The sequence below is a fragment of the Hibiscus syriacus genome, unplaced genomic scaffold (genome assembly GCF_006381635.1).
Source record: "Hibiscus syriacus cultivar Baekdansim isolate YM2019G1 unplaced genomic scaffold, ASM638163v2 tig00013738_pilon, whole genome shotgun sequence".
Lineage (NCBI taxonomy): Eukaryota > Viridiplantae > Streptophyta > Magnoliopsida > Malvales > Malvaceae > Hibiscus > Hibiscus syriacus.
The window spans coordinates 492,032-509,886 of NW_024062308.1; the positions used below are offsets into that span (position 1 = coordinate 492,032).

Below are 17,855 nucleotides of genomic sequence, written 5' to 3' on the forward strand. Positions count from 1 at the left end.
GCCGCTGTTGCTAGTCTGGATCCTCAGCCACTTCAAACACATCAAGAGGGTACCTGGTCGAGTGTTTCTATAAGGATTTTCACCTTTGATGGATTTCTTTTCTCGAGAATGGGCTGAGGGCTTCATTGAAGAGAAGTGGATGGTCATTTTAAAGATATATGAGACAGTGATATATTGTGGCGTGCTTCGCAGAACGTTTCCTCAGACATACTGTATAGGTGTGAAAAAAGAGATTGGGTTTCGTTGCCATGAATATAGGGTTCTGTAGGGTATGCTCCATTGCTAGTTTCCAGGCAATATGGTTCTAGGAAGTTCGTTCTGGTAACTTGGGATTTATCTGGGTCTGAGTTCGCATTCAAATGAAAACAGTACAAGAATAAAGTCAAAGGGGTTGCCGATGCATGAAACCACACTCGTAGAGTAAATCTCTTTACCTTCGAATTAAGGTTGTCACAAGAGTACGAGGGGTGGAAAAGTAACAGAGTTAATGATAATATCCCGATAGTCAATCCTGAAAATACTCAACCTATGGAAGAAAATCTCAGAGTGGTACCATCTCCGCTAGAACTAACCCGACCTGATTTTGAGGTTGAAAGGAAATAGTGGAAGGATACGTTGTAGAGATTGGAGGATGAGGCATACCAAAAAAGCTTAGAAATCGATATTCAAAAGGGTCGAGATGACCAGATAAAAAAACTAGAAAAACAACTCATATTGGATTTCGATGATATCCAGTTATCATACCAGTGAATGGTCAAAGCTCGGATGGCCACTAGCTCAAGTAAGTCTCCTACTGAATGGAGGCAGGAAGTCGCAAGTTTAAAAAGAGAAGTTAGGGAAAGCAGTGAAGAGCTTAAACTTTCAAGAGAAAAGAGTGTACTAGAGCAACAACTACAAGAGATTCGGGCCCAGAATGAGAAATTTAAGGGTAGAATCTTGAGTTTAAAGACAACTTTGCGATGGTACCGAAGTTGAGAAGTAGTTCAAACCGTGTAGAAGAAAAAAACTTGAAGAAGCGTATGAATGAATTTGAAGCTTTGGTTCTAGATTTTTAGAGAAGGACAAGTGAAATGCCGATAGTACCCTATGAAAGAGTTATACAGTGGCGCCATCGTTGAGAACATGCTTAATGGAGGGTTAAGCAAATGGATGACCTCATCGCGAGCTACCTGCAACATGCTCAAGGGGTGGCTCAGTACCTGGTTTATTTGTCACACGAAGCTGATACTGTAAGCGAATGATTGAAACCTGAGACTGAAGAAGCTCAAAGGATTTTAGATTTACTGGGGTACATTCAACAATCAGGGGAGATAGCTCAGATTTATCTATGATATGTTTAAGCCTTGTAACCAAACTTTGTTTATAATATAAAAAGTTGTTCTAAGTAATCGTTCCAGAATAAACACCTTGCATTGTATTGCATCTACATTGCATTTACTTTTCGCATTGCATTTTATTCATTAATAGTCATTTTTTCATATTCATTAATAAAATACCGATATTAATAAAAATGTTGTATGGCAGAATAATGGACAATTCTAAGCATCCGTACTATACTGGAAAAAAGGCAATGGACGAGAGAATTGCCCAAATTAAGAGGACTCAGCTCAAAATGCAAGAGAGTTTCAGGAAAGCTCAAGAGGAAATGCGAGAGTAAATGTTGAAAGCGCATAATGATATGATGGAAAGGCTGGCAAGTATATTGCAAGGAAAGAATACAAGTAGTGAAGAGACTCCGATTGTCGGTGCTGCCGTAGGAACCTGTGTATTCCCCAATATTCGAACCATGGGTTGATCGTAGAAAGGCTCCCACTATTGGTTCCTCTAAAGAACCCTTATATCCCCTGCCTTTACACCACCGCATGTTAGGGCACAACAGAAAATGACTACTCAACCGAAAAGAATACACATAAACTTACTTAGCACTTCCGTAAATCCACACCCTGTTGAAAATATCCCAGATTTTGATAAGGATGGAAAAAAGAGCAGAGTAAACAATTTAAGGAGGAATGAGAACAACTGAAAGATGAAATCCGAGCCATAAAAAAAGACGCTAGCTTATATGAGATCAATTCCAAGGAGCTAAGTCTGGTTTCTGATTTAGTGCTGCCACCCAAGTTTAAAATTCCAGATTTCGAAAAGTTTGATGACACAAGATGTCATTATGCACACTTTACTATGTTCTGTAGAAAAATAATTGGCTATGTGGGGGATGATCAACTGTTAATCCACTACTTTCAAGAGAGCCTGGCATGATCAACCATCTGTTGGTACAATAAGTTGAGCAGGGCTTAAATTAAATCCTGGAAGGACTTGGCTAAAGCTTTTCTGGAGAAGTATAAGAACGTAAAATATGTGAGGCCTAATTGAATCATGTTCCAGAGCATGGAGAAGAGGTCTAACGAAAGCTTCAGACAATATGCCCAAATGTGGAGGGGTGTGGCTGTACAAGTTCTTCCACCGCTTGAGGAAAAAGAAAACAACATGCTCTTTGTAAACACTCTGAGAGCTCCATTCTTTGTCCACCTCATAGGAAATTCGTCCAAGAGCTTTGCTGATATGGTCACAGCAGGAGAGATGATCGAAATGGCAATCAAAAGTAGGATGTTTGATGAAAGAGAATCTAGTAGGAAATCGCCAGCGAAAACAAAAGGATAATGAGGTCAGTAACGTGAGAAAGTGTGACTCAAACAACATTATTGTGTCTTGACCTCAAGCCACCGGGTCGTCTACACATGACTATGCCAGAAAAGGGGCGAGAGAACCAAGGCAAGAGAGGGAAAGGCTTCAATTTGACCCGATCCCCATGACCTACAAGGAATTGTTTCAGATCTTATATGATAAGCATGTGGTGTTTCCTTACCACACTTCACCTATGCAGCCTCTATACCCTAAGTGGTATGACGCTAATTCCCAATGTGAATATCACGCGGGGGCTTCAGGGAATTCAATAGAAAATTGCATTGCCTTTAAAAATATTGTACAAAGATTAAGGCAGATAAACGTCATCAACTTTGGTGACAGTGAGCAACCCAATGTGGCTCAAAACCCACTGTCGAACCATGCAGGGGAAGGGGTCAATGCAATTATCAAGGAGAGAGGAAAAAATATTACAACTGAGGTGAAGTCATCCATGCATTGAATGTGGAGGCATATGATAAAGATGGGCTTGTTGGCCTTTAGTGTCGACAAGAGTAAGCATGCATGCCAGTATCACAGCTGTGAGGGTCATACTATACAGGATTGTGCTGAGTTCTGAGCTTTGGTACAAAGATTGATGGATAACAAGAAAATGGCAACTGCTCTCTGGTCATCACGCTAAAAACTCGTGTGGTAGAGAGAGTAACTCTTAAAGTGGTGATCACACCCCCGTCTTATTTCCCTTATAAGAAAAAAAACAAGTCCCTTAGAGATACGAGTTCCAGTTGGATAACGTGGGTGTTTCAGATGTCGCCAAGGGAGAAGCGGATGAGGTAGGTAATTTCACCAGTCAGACCAATGAACATGATAAAAGAGCTACTGCTGATAAAGAGAAGAGAGTCGAGATAGTGTTGAAAGATGATGAGCCAGTCATTAAGGAATCTATAACAGATAACGAGGCTGTGGAGTTTTTAAATTTTTTGAAGCATAGTGAGTACAACATTATCGAATAGCTACACAAGCTACCTACTCGCATCTCGATCCTGGCTCTTTTGTTAAGCTCCGAGGCACACCAGAATGCCTTGTTGAAAGTATTGAATTAGACTTTTGTACCGAATGATGTATCTATGAAAAAGATAGACTGACTAGATGCGAATACCCAAGCCGATAATTTCATCTCTTTCTCCGATGACGAGATCCCGTCCGGGATGGTTGGCAATCCCAAAGCCCTACACATTACCATCAGCTGCAAGGGGCATGTGTTATCCTGTGTGCTACTTGAAAATGGCTATGCACTAAATGTAATGCCATTAGTGACCCTGAAGAAGTTATCATTCGATAGTATGCACATGAAAAGTTGACAAAGCATGGTTCGAGCTTTTGACAGAATGAAAAAAGAGGTGTTGGGGAAGATTGATATCTCTTTGACCATAGGCCCATCAACTTAAGAGGTCAAATTCCTTATCATGGATATCATGCTGACCTATAATTGCTTATTGGGAAGGCCTTGGATCCACCAGGCAGGAGCCGTGCCATCCACTCTACATCAGAAGCTCAAGTTCATAATTGATGGAAGACTGGTATGCCTTAATACCGAGTAAGACATCATTACTTCTGTATCTACTACTGCTACATATGTCGAAGTGGAGGAAGAAGTTGTTGAGTGCTCCTTCAGGTCCCTAAAGTTTGTTAATACCACTATCGTGGCTGAGGGAAAAAAATATCAAAGCCTAGGCCGTCCAATTGTACCAGAATGGAACTGAAAATGACTCTGGAAAGGGGAGCCAAGGTTGGAAGAGGGCTGGGAAGTCCCATACAGGGATTCGTCAATCCAGTTTTTCCCATCATCAAGAAATATCGATTTGGCCTGGGATACCCCGAACTTGAAAGAGAAGCTGAAAGGTATTCAGAAGAGCCAGGAGGGGAAAAGAGCAAGGCTGGTCGGGGAGGATATTAAATGGGAGCCTTTGACTTTTTTGCCCCTGTGTGACACCTTCATATATGGAGGCCATATGTTTTAGGGAGGCCAGTCAGCTAAAGAGCCAGTTATTGAGAATGCCTTAAGGGATTTGGGCATAGATGTGATATCAAAGGATAAGACTGAAAAAGAAAGAGCTATGGGCATTTATCCAGCACCGCCAGTCTTCGTGCTAAATAATTGGACTGCAGAAGAATTACGTGTAGCTTACAAAACTTTTTCAGAGTAATGAATTACGTGTAGCTTACAAAACTTTTTCAGAGTAATGAATTACGTGTAGCTTACAAAACTTTTTCAGAGTAATGAATAAAAACTTTCCCTATTATCTAAAACTCGGAGCAATAGGCGATCTTTTGTAAAAGGGTTAATCTATTTGTTTTTAGATATTTAATGAAAGATGTTGCAAACATTCTCCCGTGCATATTTTTTATTCTTTATTTATTATATATATTATTATTTCATTCTATTTTGATATGGGATAGATTTCTCTTGTATGTGTATATGCATATATATCCTCTAGTTCGTTATTATTTCAGGACCTCTGATATCAATAGTATGAATGCTGATGATTCTGACCCGAAGATAGATTTCGAGCTACCCATATGTCAGGGAGAAGTCAAAGGTTATGATAATGATGAGGAATGTGACTTACCTTCCGAACTGCTAAAAATGGCAAAGAAGGAAGATAAACAGATTCTGCCTGATGAAGTGCCCATTGAAATTTTGAATATTGGATCAGAGGAAAATAAGAAAGAGATAAAGATTGGCACTACCCTATTTGATGAGGGATGACAAAGTCTGATTGAGCTACTTCAAGAGTACAAAGACGTGTTTACTTGGACATATGTGGACATGCCAGGTCTAGATATGAGTTAGTGGTACACTAGTTACCGATAAAGCCAGAATGTAAACTGGTACAATAAAAGCTTAGAAGGATGAGACCTGAAATGTTGTTGAAGTTAAAGAAGTAAAAAAAATTTGATGTTGGGTTCCTAAAAGTAACCAAGTATCCAGAATGGGTAGCAAACATTGTTCTAGTACTCAAGAAGGATAGGAAAGTTTGAATGTGCGTTGACTACAAAGATCTTAAAAGGGCCAGCCCGAAAGATATTTTTTCTTTGCCACACATAGACACACCATGGTAGACAATACTATTGGAAACTCCTTATTTTCATTCATGTATGGTTTTTCGGGTTACAATCAAATAAAGATGCATCTGGAAGATATGGAAAAGACTACGTTTGTCACTATGTGGGCATGTTTTGCTACAAGGTAATGCCGTTTGGGCTAAAGTGTAACATCCCGACCCGTACCCGACCCGAATACGAGTCTGAGATGTTACATTGACTTTATAAAAAAATATTCTTACAAAATAATAAAACATTTGAACTCATATTAAGCAAATACAATAATATTCTATTAAATTATGCTTCATTATAAAAATTTAAGTCAAAAACGTATTTATGAACAATAAAATACGGTATGAACAATACCGTATGAACATTAATGAACAGTATCGTGAACAATACTGCTATAGTACTGCTACAGTACCTTGATAAAACATGTATAAAACTCATAAAATACTAAGCTTTCATTCATATAAAATTTCCATTTACAAATACACCTTCAAAACATTAAAGAAAACTCAATCATATGATTTTACAAACCAATAAAAACATATCGAATTCATATTTTTATTACATACCAACCACTATCATTATTACAAAATACATGCTATTTAATTCTTTTCTGATATGATATTTAGAAAAGAGGAACTGACCTGTCTTGCATAAATTTTATCAATCTTCCTCTTCTCGAAACCTACGTGTGAAACAATCATACGCTAAGTGATAGACTTAGTGAGGCATATAAACGTATAATGGAAACCATCAAATATTTCATAAAGAAATACACTTAACATCATATAATTAATATCAAATGCATGAACATTTATTACGATCATATCATATAAAAAACATATATCATTTCTATAACATATACCCACATGCACATATATCCTTATTAACACGTTTAACAATCCTGTGATTTTTTCCATATAACAATCACTTATACATATCACATTCAGTATATTTGTTTAATCTCTTTATTAGCCCATGTACACTGTTGAGAACTGAAGGTGTGTGAGTACATTGAGGTTGTGCACTAATGCTGTCACCACAGCTCGTATAAGTCCCACTGAGTGGCATATGAAATTTGTCCTGAAAGGCCACTGTATTGTCCCGAAAGACCACTGTATTACCCCGAATGACCACTGTATTATCTCGAAGGACCACTATAACCCTCGACTCTTGGCATGCCAACTATACCTATAGCTCTCGTATCATATAACATGGGCATTACCATTTATCATTTCACATTTTCATATAAGCTCATAGCTTCATTCACATATACCTGTAATCATGTAGTTTCTTTTCACGTAGTTCATGTAAATTCTTATATTACATATACCTTTTCTCATATATCTCATATCATATAATTCATGCTCTATCCTCTTATGTTTACCTGACATATAATGCATACAAATCATATTCACATATACCTTTACTCATGAATTTATACATCATACAAAACATGTCATCTCTTGTTCTCATATGTTTCCAATACATCACATATATCACTTTTATTACATTAAAAGATAGACATGTAGTCTTATGTGCCCTATCAATAATATATGTTCACATAATCTCCTATTACATTATAAGTAAATACTACTTATTTTATCTCACCTTTCCATTTATTCTCCTAATTATTTATATCCATTCACATAGTTTATTACACAACTTATATTATAATTTCATATATAATAACCTATACCCATTTCATGTACTCATGCACACATAAAAATTCACATATCAAATAATGTTCTAGGAGTCACTTCTTATCATAGTAACTCTGTCACTGGCTCATCGCAAACCAATGTTGATTCGATAACATAAGTACAAATTAAATTGCACTCACCTTAGCCTTGCTTTGATTCGATCCTAATTCTTTGATTGTTCTGGAACTTGTTTAGGGTTAATATCTACATAAACATAATTTCCGAGATGATTATCAGAAGCCTAAACCTTATAACTTGATATCAATAACTTAAGCTAATTTAATAAACCAAAAATTTCATTTTTCCTTTAGGGGGTATCGATGCCCCCCATAGGATATCTGTACCCTCTGCATAATCTATAAATTTTTGCCCAGAAATCACTGTTCATGCACGAAAATTCACTATTTGAACTTCAATTCTTCATGTTTCATTCCCTTTCATATTCTTAACTCAAATATACATACCTAAACTAATTTCTACTCATTTATCACATCTGAAACCTCAAAATACCATCTTTCATATGGAATCAATAATCATACCCAAATTTTCAATATGTTCTAATTTCAATTCTATCGCTTCATATCTCTTAATTAAACTGATGACAAGTCAAATTTAACTTTAAATTCAACTTATCAACTCTTTTACAGAAATTCATTTAAAAACTCCTTCACTTAAATCTTTCATAACTTCTTCATCTTTTGATTATAAGATAACTTAAGCTTTCCTTAAGCTTAGGTATCATATAATGATCAAAATCAAACTATAAAATCAACAAATAATCAACTAAATAGAAAACTCACCTTTTCTCTAGCTTGGCACACGTGAAGAAGAGATGATAAGAAGAATAAGAGAGTTTTCAAATAACTCTCCCCCCTCAATGTGATTCATGCTTATAAAAGGGGAAAAATATCTTTCTTGTCAAATGACCATTTTGCCCTTTAATTCCTTTAATATTTACTAACAACTTTCAGGAAATATTTCCAAATAAGTCATTGAACCTTTTAACTTTTCCACTTTAATCACTAAATTCTAAAATTTTACAATTTAGACACTAACCCATAGTTTGGGATGTTACATAAAGAATATCGGGACAACATACCAGAGAGCCATGGTAACACTGTTTAACGACATGATACATAAGGAAATAGAAGTCTATGTCGATGATATGGGTTTTAAGCTGAAAACGGAGGAAGAAAATATATAGAATGTGAAGAAACTCTTCCAAAGATTAAGAAATTTCCAGCTAAAACTCAATCCAAGCAAGTATACCTTTGGGTAACGTCTGGGAAACTCTTAGGGTTTATAATTAGCGAAAAATAGATTGAAGTAGATCCAGACAAAGTCAAAGCTATTCGGGATTTACCACCCCATAAACACAAAAAGAAGTTCGAGGATCATTGGGAAGATTAAACTACATCTCCCGGTTTATTTCTCAATTAACCAAGAAGTGCGATACCATTTTTTGCCTTCTCTGTAAAAATAACCTAGGGGTATGGAACAATGATTGTCAAGGAGCTTTTGAAGCAATAAGGGGATATTTGTTAAATGCTTCGATCTTAATGCCATTAATCTTAGGCAAACCATTAATTCTTTACTTGCAATCTTCGAGAATTTAATGGGGTGTGTATTAGGGAAGCATGACCAAACCAAGAAAAAAATAGAGCAATCTATTACCTCAACAAAAAGTTCACTAATTGCGATGCAAGTGTAACCCCTAGACCCAGCCTACGCGTTTCGACTAAGTCTAGCGAATTACATTATAGATTCTCAAAGACATTTTTTTCCAAGACATTATTTGATAATATATATCATATTATAAATGAATTTTATAAAAGTATATAATAAGTAACGATAAAAATAAATTCGTAAATATAAAACAAGAAAGAGACCAGGTAAAATATTACATGAAACAAATCCGGATCATCAAAAATCAAATATCAGTAACAAAAGTAGAAAACGTCATAAAACGATAAATACTTCAAAAATAAGATACATGTCACCATAATTAAAAATAGTTCGGAAGACAGAATATTACAACAAAATACTTTGAACAAAATGTACTAATCCTCCAAGTGCCTGATACAGAGTGTCTATCCCAGAGTATCTGAAAGGGGGGTAAAATAATTTGAAAAGTGAGCTAGACGCTCAGTGTGTCCCAACAGTGCAGAAATAAAAACATACAATTATGATTTTTAAAACCAGGACAGATCACAGTCATTAAAACATCATAGGAGTTTTTAATTTAAAAACTCCGTATCGTTCTCCAACCAAACAACATGTACAGATCCCCAGAATTGCACAACCTAAGGGAGTAACTCGGGGCCTACGAGCCTACCCAACACAATTCCTGGGGCCACTAAGGCCTACCAAGAAAATTCTCAGGGCCGTAGAGCCTACCCAAGGCTCGACTTAGGTCCATAAGGAATTACCAATCAGTGCTGAACCTATCAGAGGAATTACCAACAGCAACTGAACCTGCCAGAGTCTTCATACCAGAACCCAAAGTCCCTCGAAGAAAACATTTTTCAGATGGTAACCAGTAGTAACAAAAATTCAGAGTTCAGACAGATCATCAGTTCAGTAAACTAGTATTCAGAAATCATAAGTCGGGCTATCATGCTTTACATTTCAGTAAATTCGAAATCAAGTAAATCATACAGTAGTCAAATCATATCAAACATTATATTTCAAATCAGAGAAAACAATCATGTGCACATGATATTTCAAACATATATTTAAAACATTTATTATGCACATAAAGAACACACCTCGATAATAGGGTCAATTCGAAAGATCTATCGAGTACCAGCTTCACTAGTCTCTTCGACTGAAAGAGAACCTAAGCCATATCAGAACAGGGTTATATTTGGAATAATATTCTAAATAGAATAACTAATATGGTTTTAGAACTATACGAGTATTAACGACTTCTCATGGACGAGCGGATCGAGAGAAACCAGGTCGAGCAATGAAAAAGTTAGGAAATCCCCGCGTGCCTTTAACATTTTATAACAATAATTAGTCCTTGACCATTTAGTTCAACTAACTAACTTAAAACACTTAGATAAATTTGAGTTTTCAGGTTTACGGGCCAAATTCGGAGGCTTTCGGTTTTGAATTTGGCAAAACGGACTTCAAAAACGGATTTGAGACGTCGAAAAATTGTTAAAATAGGTATACCCGAAAAAATCAACAACCGTTTAATGGCCGGTTAACGCCGATCAAAGTTATGGTCAACGTTGGTCACTCAACAGTCAACTTTTACAAAAATAGCATCGAACAGAAATTAATTACGTATTAGGCACTATTTTCAAAATATTTACAAAAATAGCACCGACCAAAATTTAATTACGTATTAGGCACTCTTTTAAAAACATTTACAAAAATATTACCCTAGTTTTTTACATAATTAACAAGTCAGGTCAACGATCGGGTCGGGTCAACGTTCGGTTACTCCCTGAGCTACAACAATCTAAACCAACACCAACTATAACATGTTTTCAAGCTAAAACACTGAAATATTATCGAAATTAAATGATCTGACTTTACCTACGGCGGATAGACAAAACGTCAATTTCAACTCAACCCACCTACTGGTTTTGATCGGAAAGCTACGAGGAGTCTGAAATCGAGGCGGTGAAATAAGTCGATTATTGAAATGGTTGGAATCGACAAAATTAAAATGACGATCGAGGTTTTGGGTGTCTATTTCCCTTCTCGATTCGGCCTAACTATGACCGATTTCAGAGCGAGGTTGGTCGTGATCGCTTCGCGGAGGTCAGGCGCACCTGATGGAAGTGGCGGTGATGTCCACCACTGGTCAAAAAAGGAGGAGGAGGAGGGGTGAAAGCTAGCTTAAATGAGGAAAAATGAGTTTAACACACGGGGAAGATGAATCTTCGAAACATGATAATCATCCACATTTAAAAATAAAACCAACCCTCTATTATTTTAAATAAAAAAATACATTATGGAAATATGATTCATCCATTGTTTTCCACTAACATTTTTTTAAATGTTTAAAACCCCATGCCCCCATTATTTTACTCTTAGTGCTCTATATTTATTTTTTAATATTATAGTAGCAATTTATGGGATGTGATAATTCTCCCCCTCTAAAAGAAATTTCGTCCTCGAAATTCATCAGAATCGGATAAGAAACTAAGATTAGGTCTCTGATAGATCCTTTATTGGACAAAGCTAATTTGACAATATCAAAATATCTTAATAGACTCGGAGTGGAATCAGGGTCTCGGTGCCTTAATCCAAAGTCTTAGGGTCTAATGTCGAAACTCGGGTATAGAAAGAGTGTTGTTAGAAATGTATGACATGAAACAGAATTAACAATAAATATACCTGCAGAAGTATTGAACTCAAATCGATCATCGGAACTTCAGGTGGCGTAAACAAGAGCAGGCTATCGAGCCTCAGAAGCATCTGGTCCTTTACTCTGCAATCGAGCTCTACTGTCAACCCTAGAAACAGATCCAGAAGTCCTACCCTAACTATGACTCATATCTGGAGTCTGAACAGAGGCTTGAGAACGTATAGAAGTCTGAACAGATGTGTGATCGACAGGAGCTGGATATGGATAATTTCTCAAGAAGTGCTTGCTAGATCCATAACGAAAATAGGTACCCATCTTCTTACGACACTCTCCTTCGTGTTGATTTCCACATAACTCACAACTCAATTTTGGAGTGGAATATGCAGAATCCTCTCGACTAGCTACAGTATGTGGAGGAGATGCAGGCCTTGAATCAGACCGACTCATTTGATGAGGAACAGTATGAGACCTTTTATCAAGGCGTGAAAAAAGTGCAGACTGACCAGAAGGCTTCCTTGATCGTTCTAGACCTACTCTATCACTGTCAGGTGTAGAAGCCTCGACTTTCTCCGCGCCTTTTGCTCTCCCAACTACAATATCAAATACCTCGTCCTGATGAGTAACTACCTGGTGACGCAACTCGAATCGAAGTCCCTGAGAAAACTTTCGGCATTTATCTCTCTCGGTAGGTACCAGACTGAATCCATACTTCAGTAATTTCAAGAACTCAATCTCGTATTCAAAAATGGCCATATCTCCCTGAACCAGGTCTTGAAACTACTGTCATCTCTGAGTTAAATAACGCTCTCCCAGGAAATGGCTCCTAAAGCGCTCTCTAAAGAAATCCCAGGTCAAACGATTGGTCTAAACACTAATAACCACTCACTCCCACCAGGTGTGAGCATTCCCATTGAACATAGAAATTGCTCCTAAATAACGTCGATGCAGATCTAAACCTAACTGATCCATGTGTCGCTCAGTATCAATAAGCCAATCCTCAGCCTCAGTCGGATCTCCACCAGTAAGGCCGCTAAATGTCCTAACTCTATTTGCATTAAGGGTCTGAGAGATAGGAACCTCGGGTACAACGCCAGCAATTTTGACAGCTCTCTGAATCATATGAAGAAATTGTCTACCAAAATTCTCATCTAATATAACTCTGGTAGACTCGGGCTTAGTACCATTCACTCCTCTTATCGGAGCAGTCATGCCAATACCAGAGGCAGAAGGTAAATTCGTCGGGGTCGTAGGAGCATAATCATATATCGTAGGTGGGGGATCTACACGTATCTCATCTACTAGGTCTGCAAATCTAGCCACTATGCCGCGACCACGGCTAGTTCGATGACCACGTCTAGTACTCATCTTGGTGGATCTAGAGTTTACTACAGAAGATAAAACATAGGGTTAGATAAGCACTTAGAGTCTCGAACACAATTAAAATCGTAAAAACTTAGTGACATGACCTTAATGACTTGTTTTGTAAAACATTTCAAAATAGTATTTTCAGTTTGGACTCATTCACAGTCTGAGGTTTAAAAACCAAAAGCTCTGATACCAATTAAATGTAACCCCCTAGAACCAGTCTATGTGTTTCGACTAACTCTAGCGAATTACATTAAAGATTCTCAAAGACATTTTTTTCCAAAACATTATTCGATAATATATATCATATTATAAATGACTTTTATAAAAGTATATAATAAGTAACGATAAAACTAAATTCGTAAATATAAAACATGAAAGAGACTAGGTAAAATATTACATGAAACAAATCTGGATCATCGAAAATCAAATATCAGTAACAAAAGTAGAAAACATCATAAAACGATAATTACTTCAAAAATAAGATACATGTCACCATAATTAAAAATAGTTCAGAAGACAGAATATTACAACAAAATACTCTGAACAAAATGTATTAATCCTCCAAGTGCCTGATACGGAGTGTCTATCCCAGAGTATCTGAAAGGGGGGTAAAATAATTTGAAAAGTGAGCTAGAGGCCCAGTGTGTCCCAACAATGCAGAAATAAAAACATACAGTTATGATTTTTAAAACCAGGACAGATCACAGTCATTAAAACATCATAGGAGTTTTTAATTTAAAAACTCTATATCATTCTCCAATTGAACGCTATGTGCAGATCCCCAGAACTGCATAACCTAAGGGAGTAACTCGGGGCTTGCGAGCCTACCCAAGACAATTCTTGGGGCCACTAAGGCTTACCCAAGAAAATTCTCAGGGTCGTAGAGCCTACTCAAGGCTCGACTTAGGTCCATAAGAAAATTACCAATCGGTACTGAACCTATAAGAGGAATTACCAACAGAGACTGAACCTGCCAGAGTCTTCATACCAGAACCCTAAGTCACCCGAAGAAAACATTTTTCAGATGGTAACCAGTAGTAACGGAAATTTAGAGTTCAGACATATCATCAGTCCAGTTAACCGGTATTCAAAAATCATAAGTCGGGCAATCATGCTTTACATTTTAGTAAATTCAGAATCAAGTAAATCATACAGTAGTCAAATCATATCAAACATTATATTTCAAATCAGAGAAAACAATCATGTGCACATGAGATTTCAAACAGATATTTAAAACATTTATTCTGCACATAAGGAACACACCTCGATAATAGGGTCAACCTGGAAGATCTATCGAGTACCAGCTTCACTAGGCTCTTCGACTGAACGAGAACCTAAGCCATATCAGAACAGGGTTATATTCGGAATAATATTATAAATAGAATAACTAATAGGGTTTTAGAACTATACGAGTATTCACGACTTCTTGTGGACGAGCGGATCGAGAGGAACCAGGTCGAGCAATGAAACAGTCAGGAGATCCCCGCGTGTCTTTAACATTTTATAACAATAATTAGTTCTTGACCATTCAGTTCAACTAACTAACTTAAAACACTTAGATAAATATGAGTTTTCAGGTTTACGGGCTAATTCAGAGGCTTTCGGTTTTGAATTTTTCAAAACGGATTCGGGACGTCGAATAAATGTCAGAATAGGTATACCCGAAAAAATCCACAGCCGTTTAATGGCCGGTTAACGCCGGTCAAAGTTATGGTCAACGGTGGTCAGTCAACAGTCAACTTTTACAAAATAGCACATTAACAGAAATTAATTACAAAACTAACACTATTTTAAAAATATTTACGAAACTAACACCCTTTTAAAAATATTTACGAAGCTAACACCCTTTTAAAAATATTTAAGAAACTAACACCCTTTTAAAAATATTTACAAAAATAACACAGAATAGAAATTAATTACGTATTAGGCATTATTTTAAAAATATTCACAAAAATAGCACTGAACATAAATTAATTACGTATTAGGCACTCTTTTAAAAATATTTACAAAAATATCACCCGAGTTTTTTACATATTTCACAAGTCAGGTCAACGGTCGGGTCGGGTCAACATTCGGTTACTCCCTGAGCTACAACAATCTAAACCAACACCAACTATAACATATTTTCAAGCTAAAACACTGAAATATTATAAAAATTAAATGATCTGACTTTACCTACGGTGGACAGACAAAACGTCAATTTCAACTCAACCCACATATTGGGTTTTGATCAGAAAGCTACAAGGAGTCTGAAATCGAGGCGGTGAAACAAGACAGTCGTTGAAATGGCTAGAATCGATAAAATTAAAATGATGATCGAGGTTTTGGGTGTCTATTGCCCTTCTCGATTCGACTTAACTATGACCGATTTCGGAGCGAGGTTGGTCGGGATTGCTTCGCCGAGGTCAGGCGTACCTGATGGAGGTGGAAGTGCTGTCCACCGCAGGCCAGAACAATGAGGAGGAGGAGGGACGGAAGCTAGCTTAAATGAGTAAAAATGAGTTTAACACACAGGGAAGATGAATATGCCAAACAAGGTAATCATCCACATTTAAAAATAAAACCAATCCTCTATTATTTTAAATAAAAAAAATACATTATGGCAATATGATTCATCCATTGTTTGCCACTAACATTTTTTTAAATGTTTAAAACCACATGCTCCCATTATTTTACTCTTAGTGCTCTATATTTATTTTTTATATTATAGTGGCAATTTATGGGGTGTGACAACAAGGTACTCACCGATTGAAAATGTGATTTAGTTTGGACTACTCGAAGGCTTAAAAAGTATATGTTGTATCACACTACTTGGTTGATCTCTAGACTTGATCTTCTGAAATATCTAATGGGTGTACATGCTTTATCTGGGAGATTGGCTCGTTGGAAGATTTTATTGTCTGAGTTTGACATCCAATATCTAAGCCAAAAAGCAGTTAAAGGGAGCGTTATAGCAAATTTCATTGCAAGCAGGGTTTCTAAGGAGTATGAACCGCTGAACTTTGATTTCCCGGACGAAGATTTGATGGGTATTTCAGCTGAAGAGGTAGTTTTCTCTATTGATGAACATTGGAAGATGAATTTTGACGGTGCTTCGAATGCTTTGGGGCACGGGATTGGGGTAATTTTGGTATCACCTAGTGGAGAACACGATCCTTTCACCAATCGGCTAAATTTCGATTGCACAAACAACATGACTGAGTATGAAACATGTATTTTGGGTCTTAGAGCTTCCATTGAGCGTAAAGTAAAAATACTCAAAGTGTATGAGGATTCAGCTCTGGTAATTTATCAACTTAGAGGTGAATGGGAAATGAAAGATCCCAAGTTAGTGGAATACCATAAGTTATCTTGGAGCTCATCAAAGAGTTTGAGGAAGTGACATTCCATTACCTCCCCAGAGAAGAAAATCAAATGGCAGATGCTATAGCCACTTTGGCAGCAGCCTTCAAAGTCAATGAGCACTGAAATATGATGCCCATCAAGATACAAGCTTATGAGTATCCAACCCATTTCTATAGCATATAAGAGGAAGAAGATGGAAATCTCTAGTATTATGATATCCTGTAATACATCATATATCAAAGTTACCCTGAGCAGGCAATTGAGAATGACAAAAAAATATCGACAAATAGTTGCAGGATATGTTCTTGATGGTGAGATATTGTACAAAAAAAAAAGTCATAATAGGTTTTGTTGAGGTGTGTGGATGCCAAAGAAGCTAAAATAATCACTGAAGAAGTGGATGAGGGAGTATGCGGTACCCATGCTAATGGACATGCAATGTAAAGACAAATAATGAGATTATTGGTCAACCATGGAAACTGATTGTATCGATTATGCCAGAAAATGTAACAAGTGCCAGATTTATGAAGAGAAGCTCCATACCCCTCCTCATCCATTGCATGTAATGACTGCTCCGTGGCCTTTCTCTATGTGGGGATTGAATATCATTGGACAAATTTCACCCAAAGCTTCAAATGGTCATCATTTCATTTTGGTGGCAATAGACTACTTCACCAAATGGTTAAAATCGTCTTCCTATGCAAATGTCACTCAATCAACGGTTTGCAAGTTCTTAAAAAAAGAGATTATCTGCCGATATGGGTTACCCGAAAGGATCATCACCGAAAATGCCTTAAATTTAAACAATAAAATGATGGAATCAATATGTAAATAATTCCAAATAAAACATCATAATTTCACCACTTATCGCCCAAAGATAAATGGGGTAGTAGAGGCAACCAATAAAAACATCAAAAGGTTTATAGAGAAAATGATTGAGACTAATAAAGACTGGCATGAGAAGTTACCATTTGCTTTGTTTGCTTATCGAACTTCAGTAAGGGCGTCAACTTCATTTTCTTTAGCCTATGGGATGGAAGCCATGTTACCTATCGATGTAGAAATTTTGTCACTTCGAGTGTTATCAGAGGTTAAGCTAGAAGAAGAAGAATACGTACAAGCTAGGTATGACCAGCTGAATTTGATTAAGGAGAAGAGATTAAAAGCTATATGTCATGGGAAAATGTACCAAAAATGTATGATAAGGGCACATAACAAGAAGGCTCGCCCACGAGAGTTTCAGGAATGAGATTTGATACTTAAAAAGATAATGCCAATTCAAAATACTTTAGAGGTAAATGGATGCCAAATTGGGAAAGTCTCTATGTTGCGAAGAATGCCTTTTCTAGAGGAGCTTT

The 17,855-nt window shown here is 36.9% G+C and overlaps 1 protein-coding gene across 1 annotated transcript; it reads left to right on the forward strand.

The window, feature by feature from the left end:
* The first annotated feature begins 16,000 nt into the window (after nucleotides 1-16,000).
* LOC120206361 lies at nucleotides 16,001-16,534 on the forward strand. The gene has a single exon (XM_039206039.1). It carries the CDS (start codon nucleotides 16,001-16,003, stop codon nucleotides 16,532-16,534), a length of 534 nt encoding a protein of 177 aa, XP_039061970.1.
* Nucleotides 16,535-17,855: the final 1,321 nt, after the last annotated feature.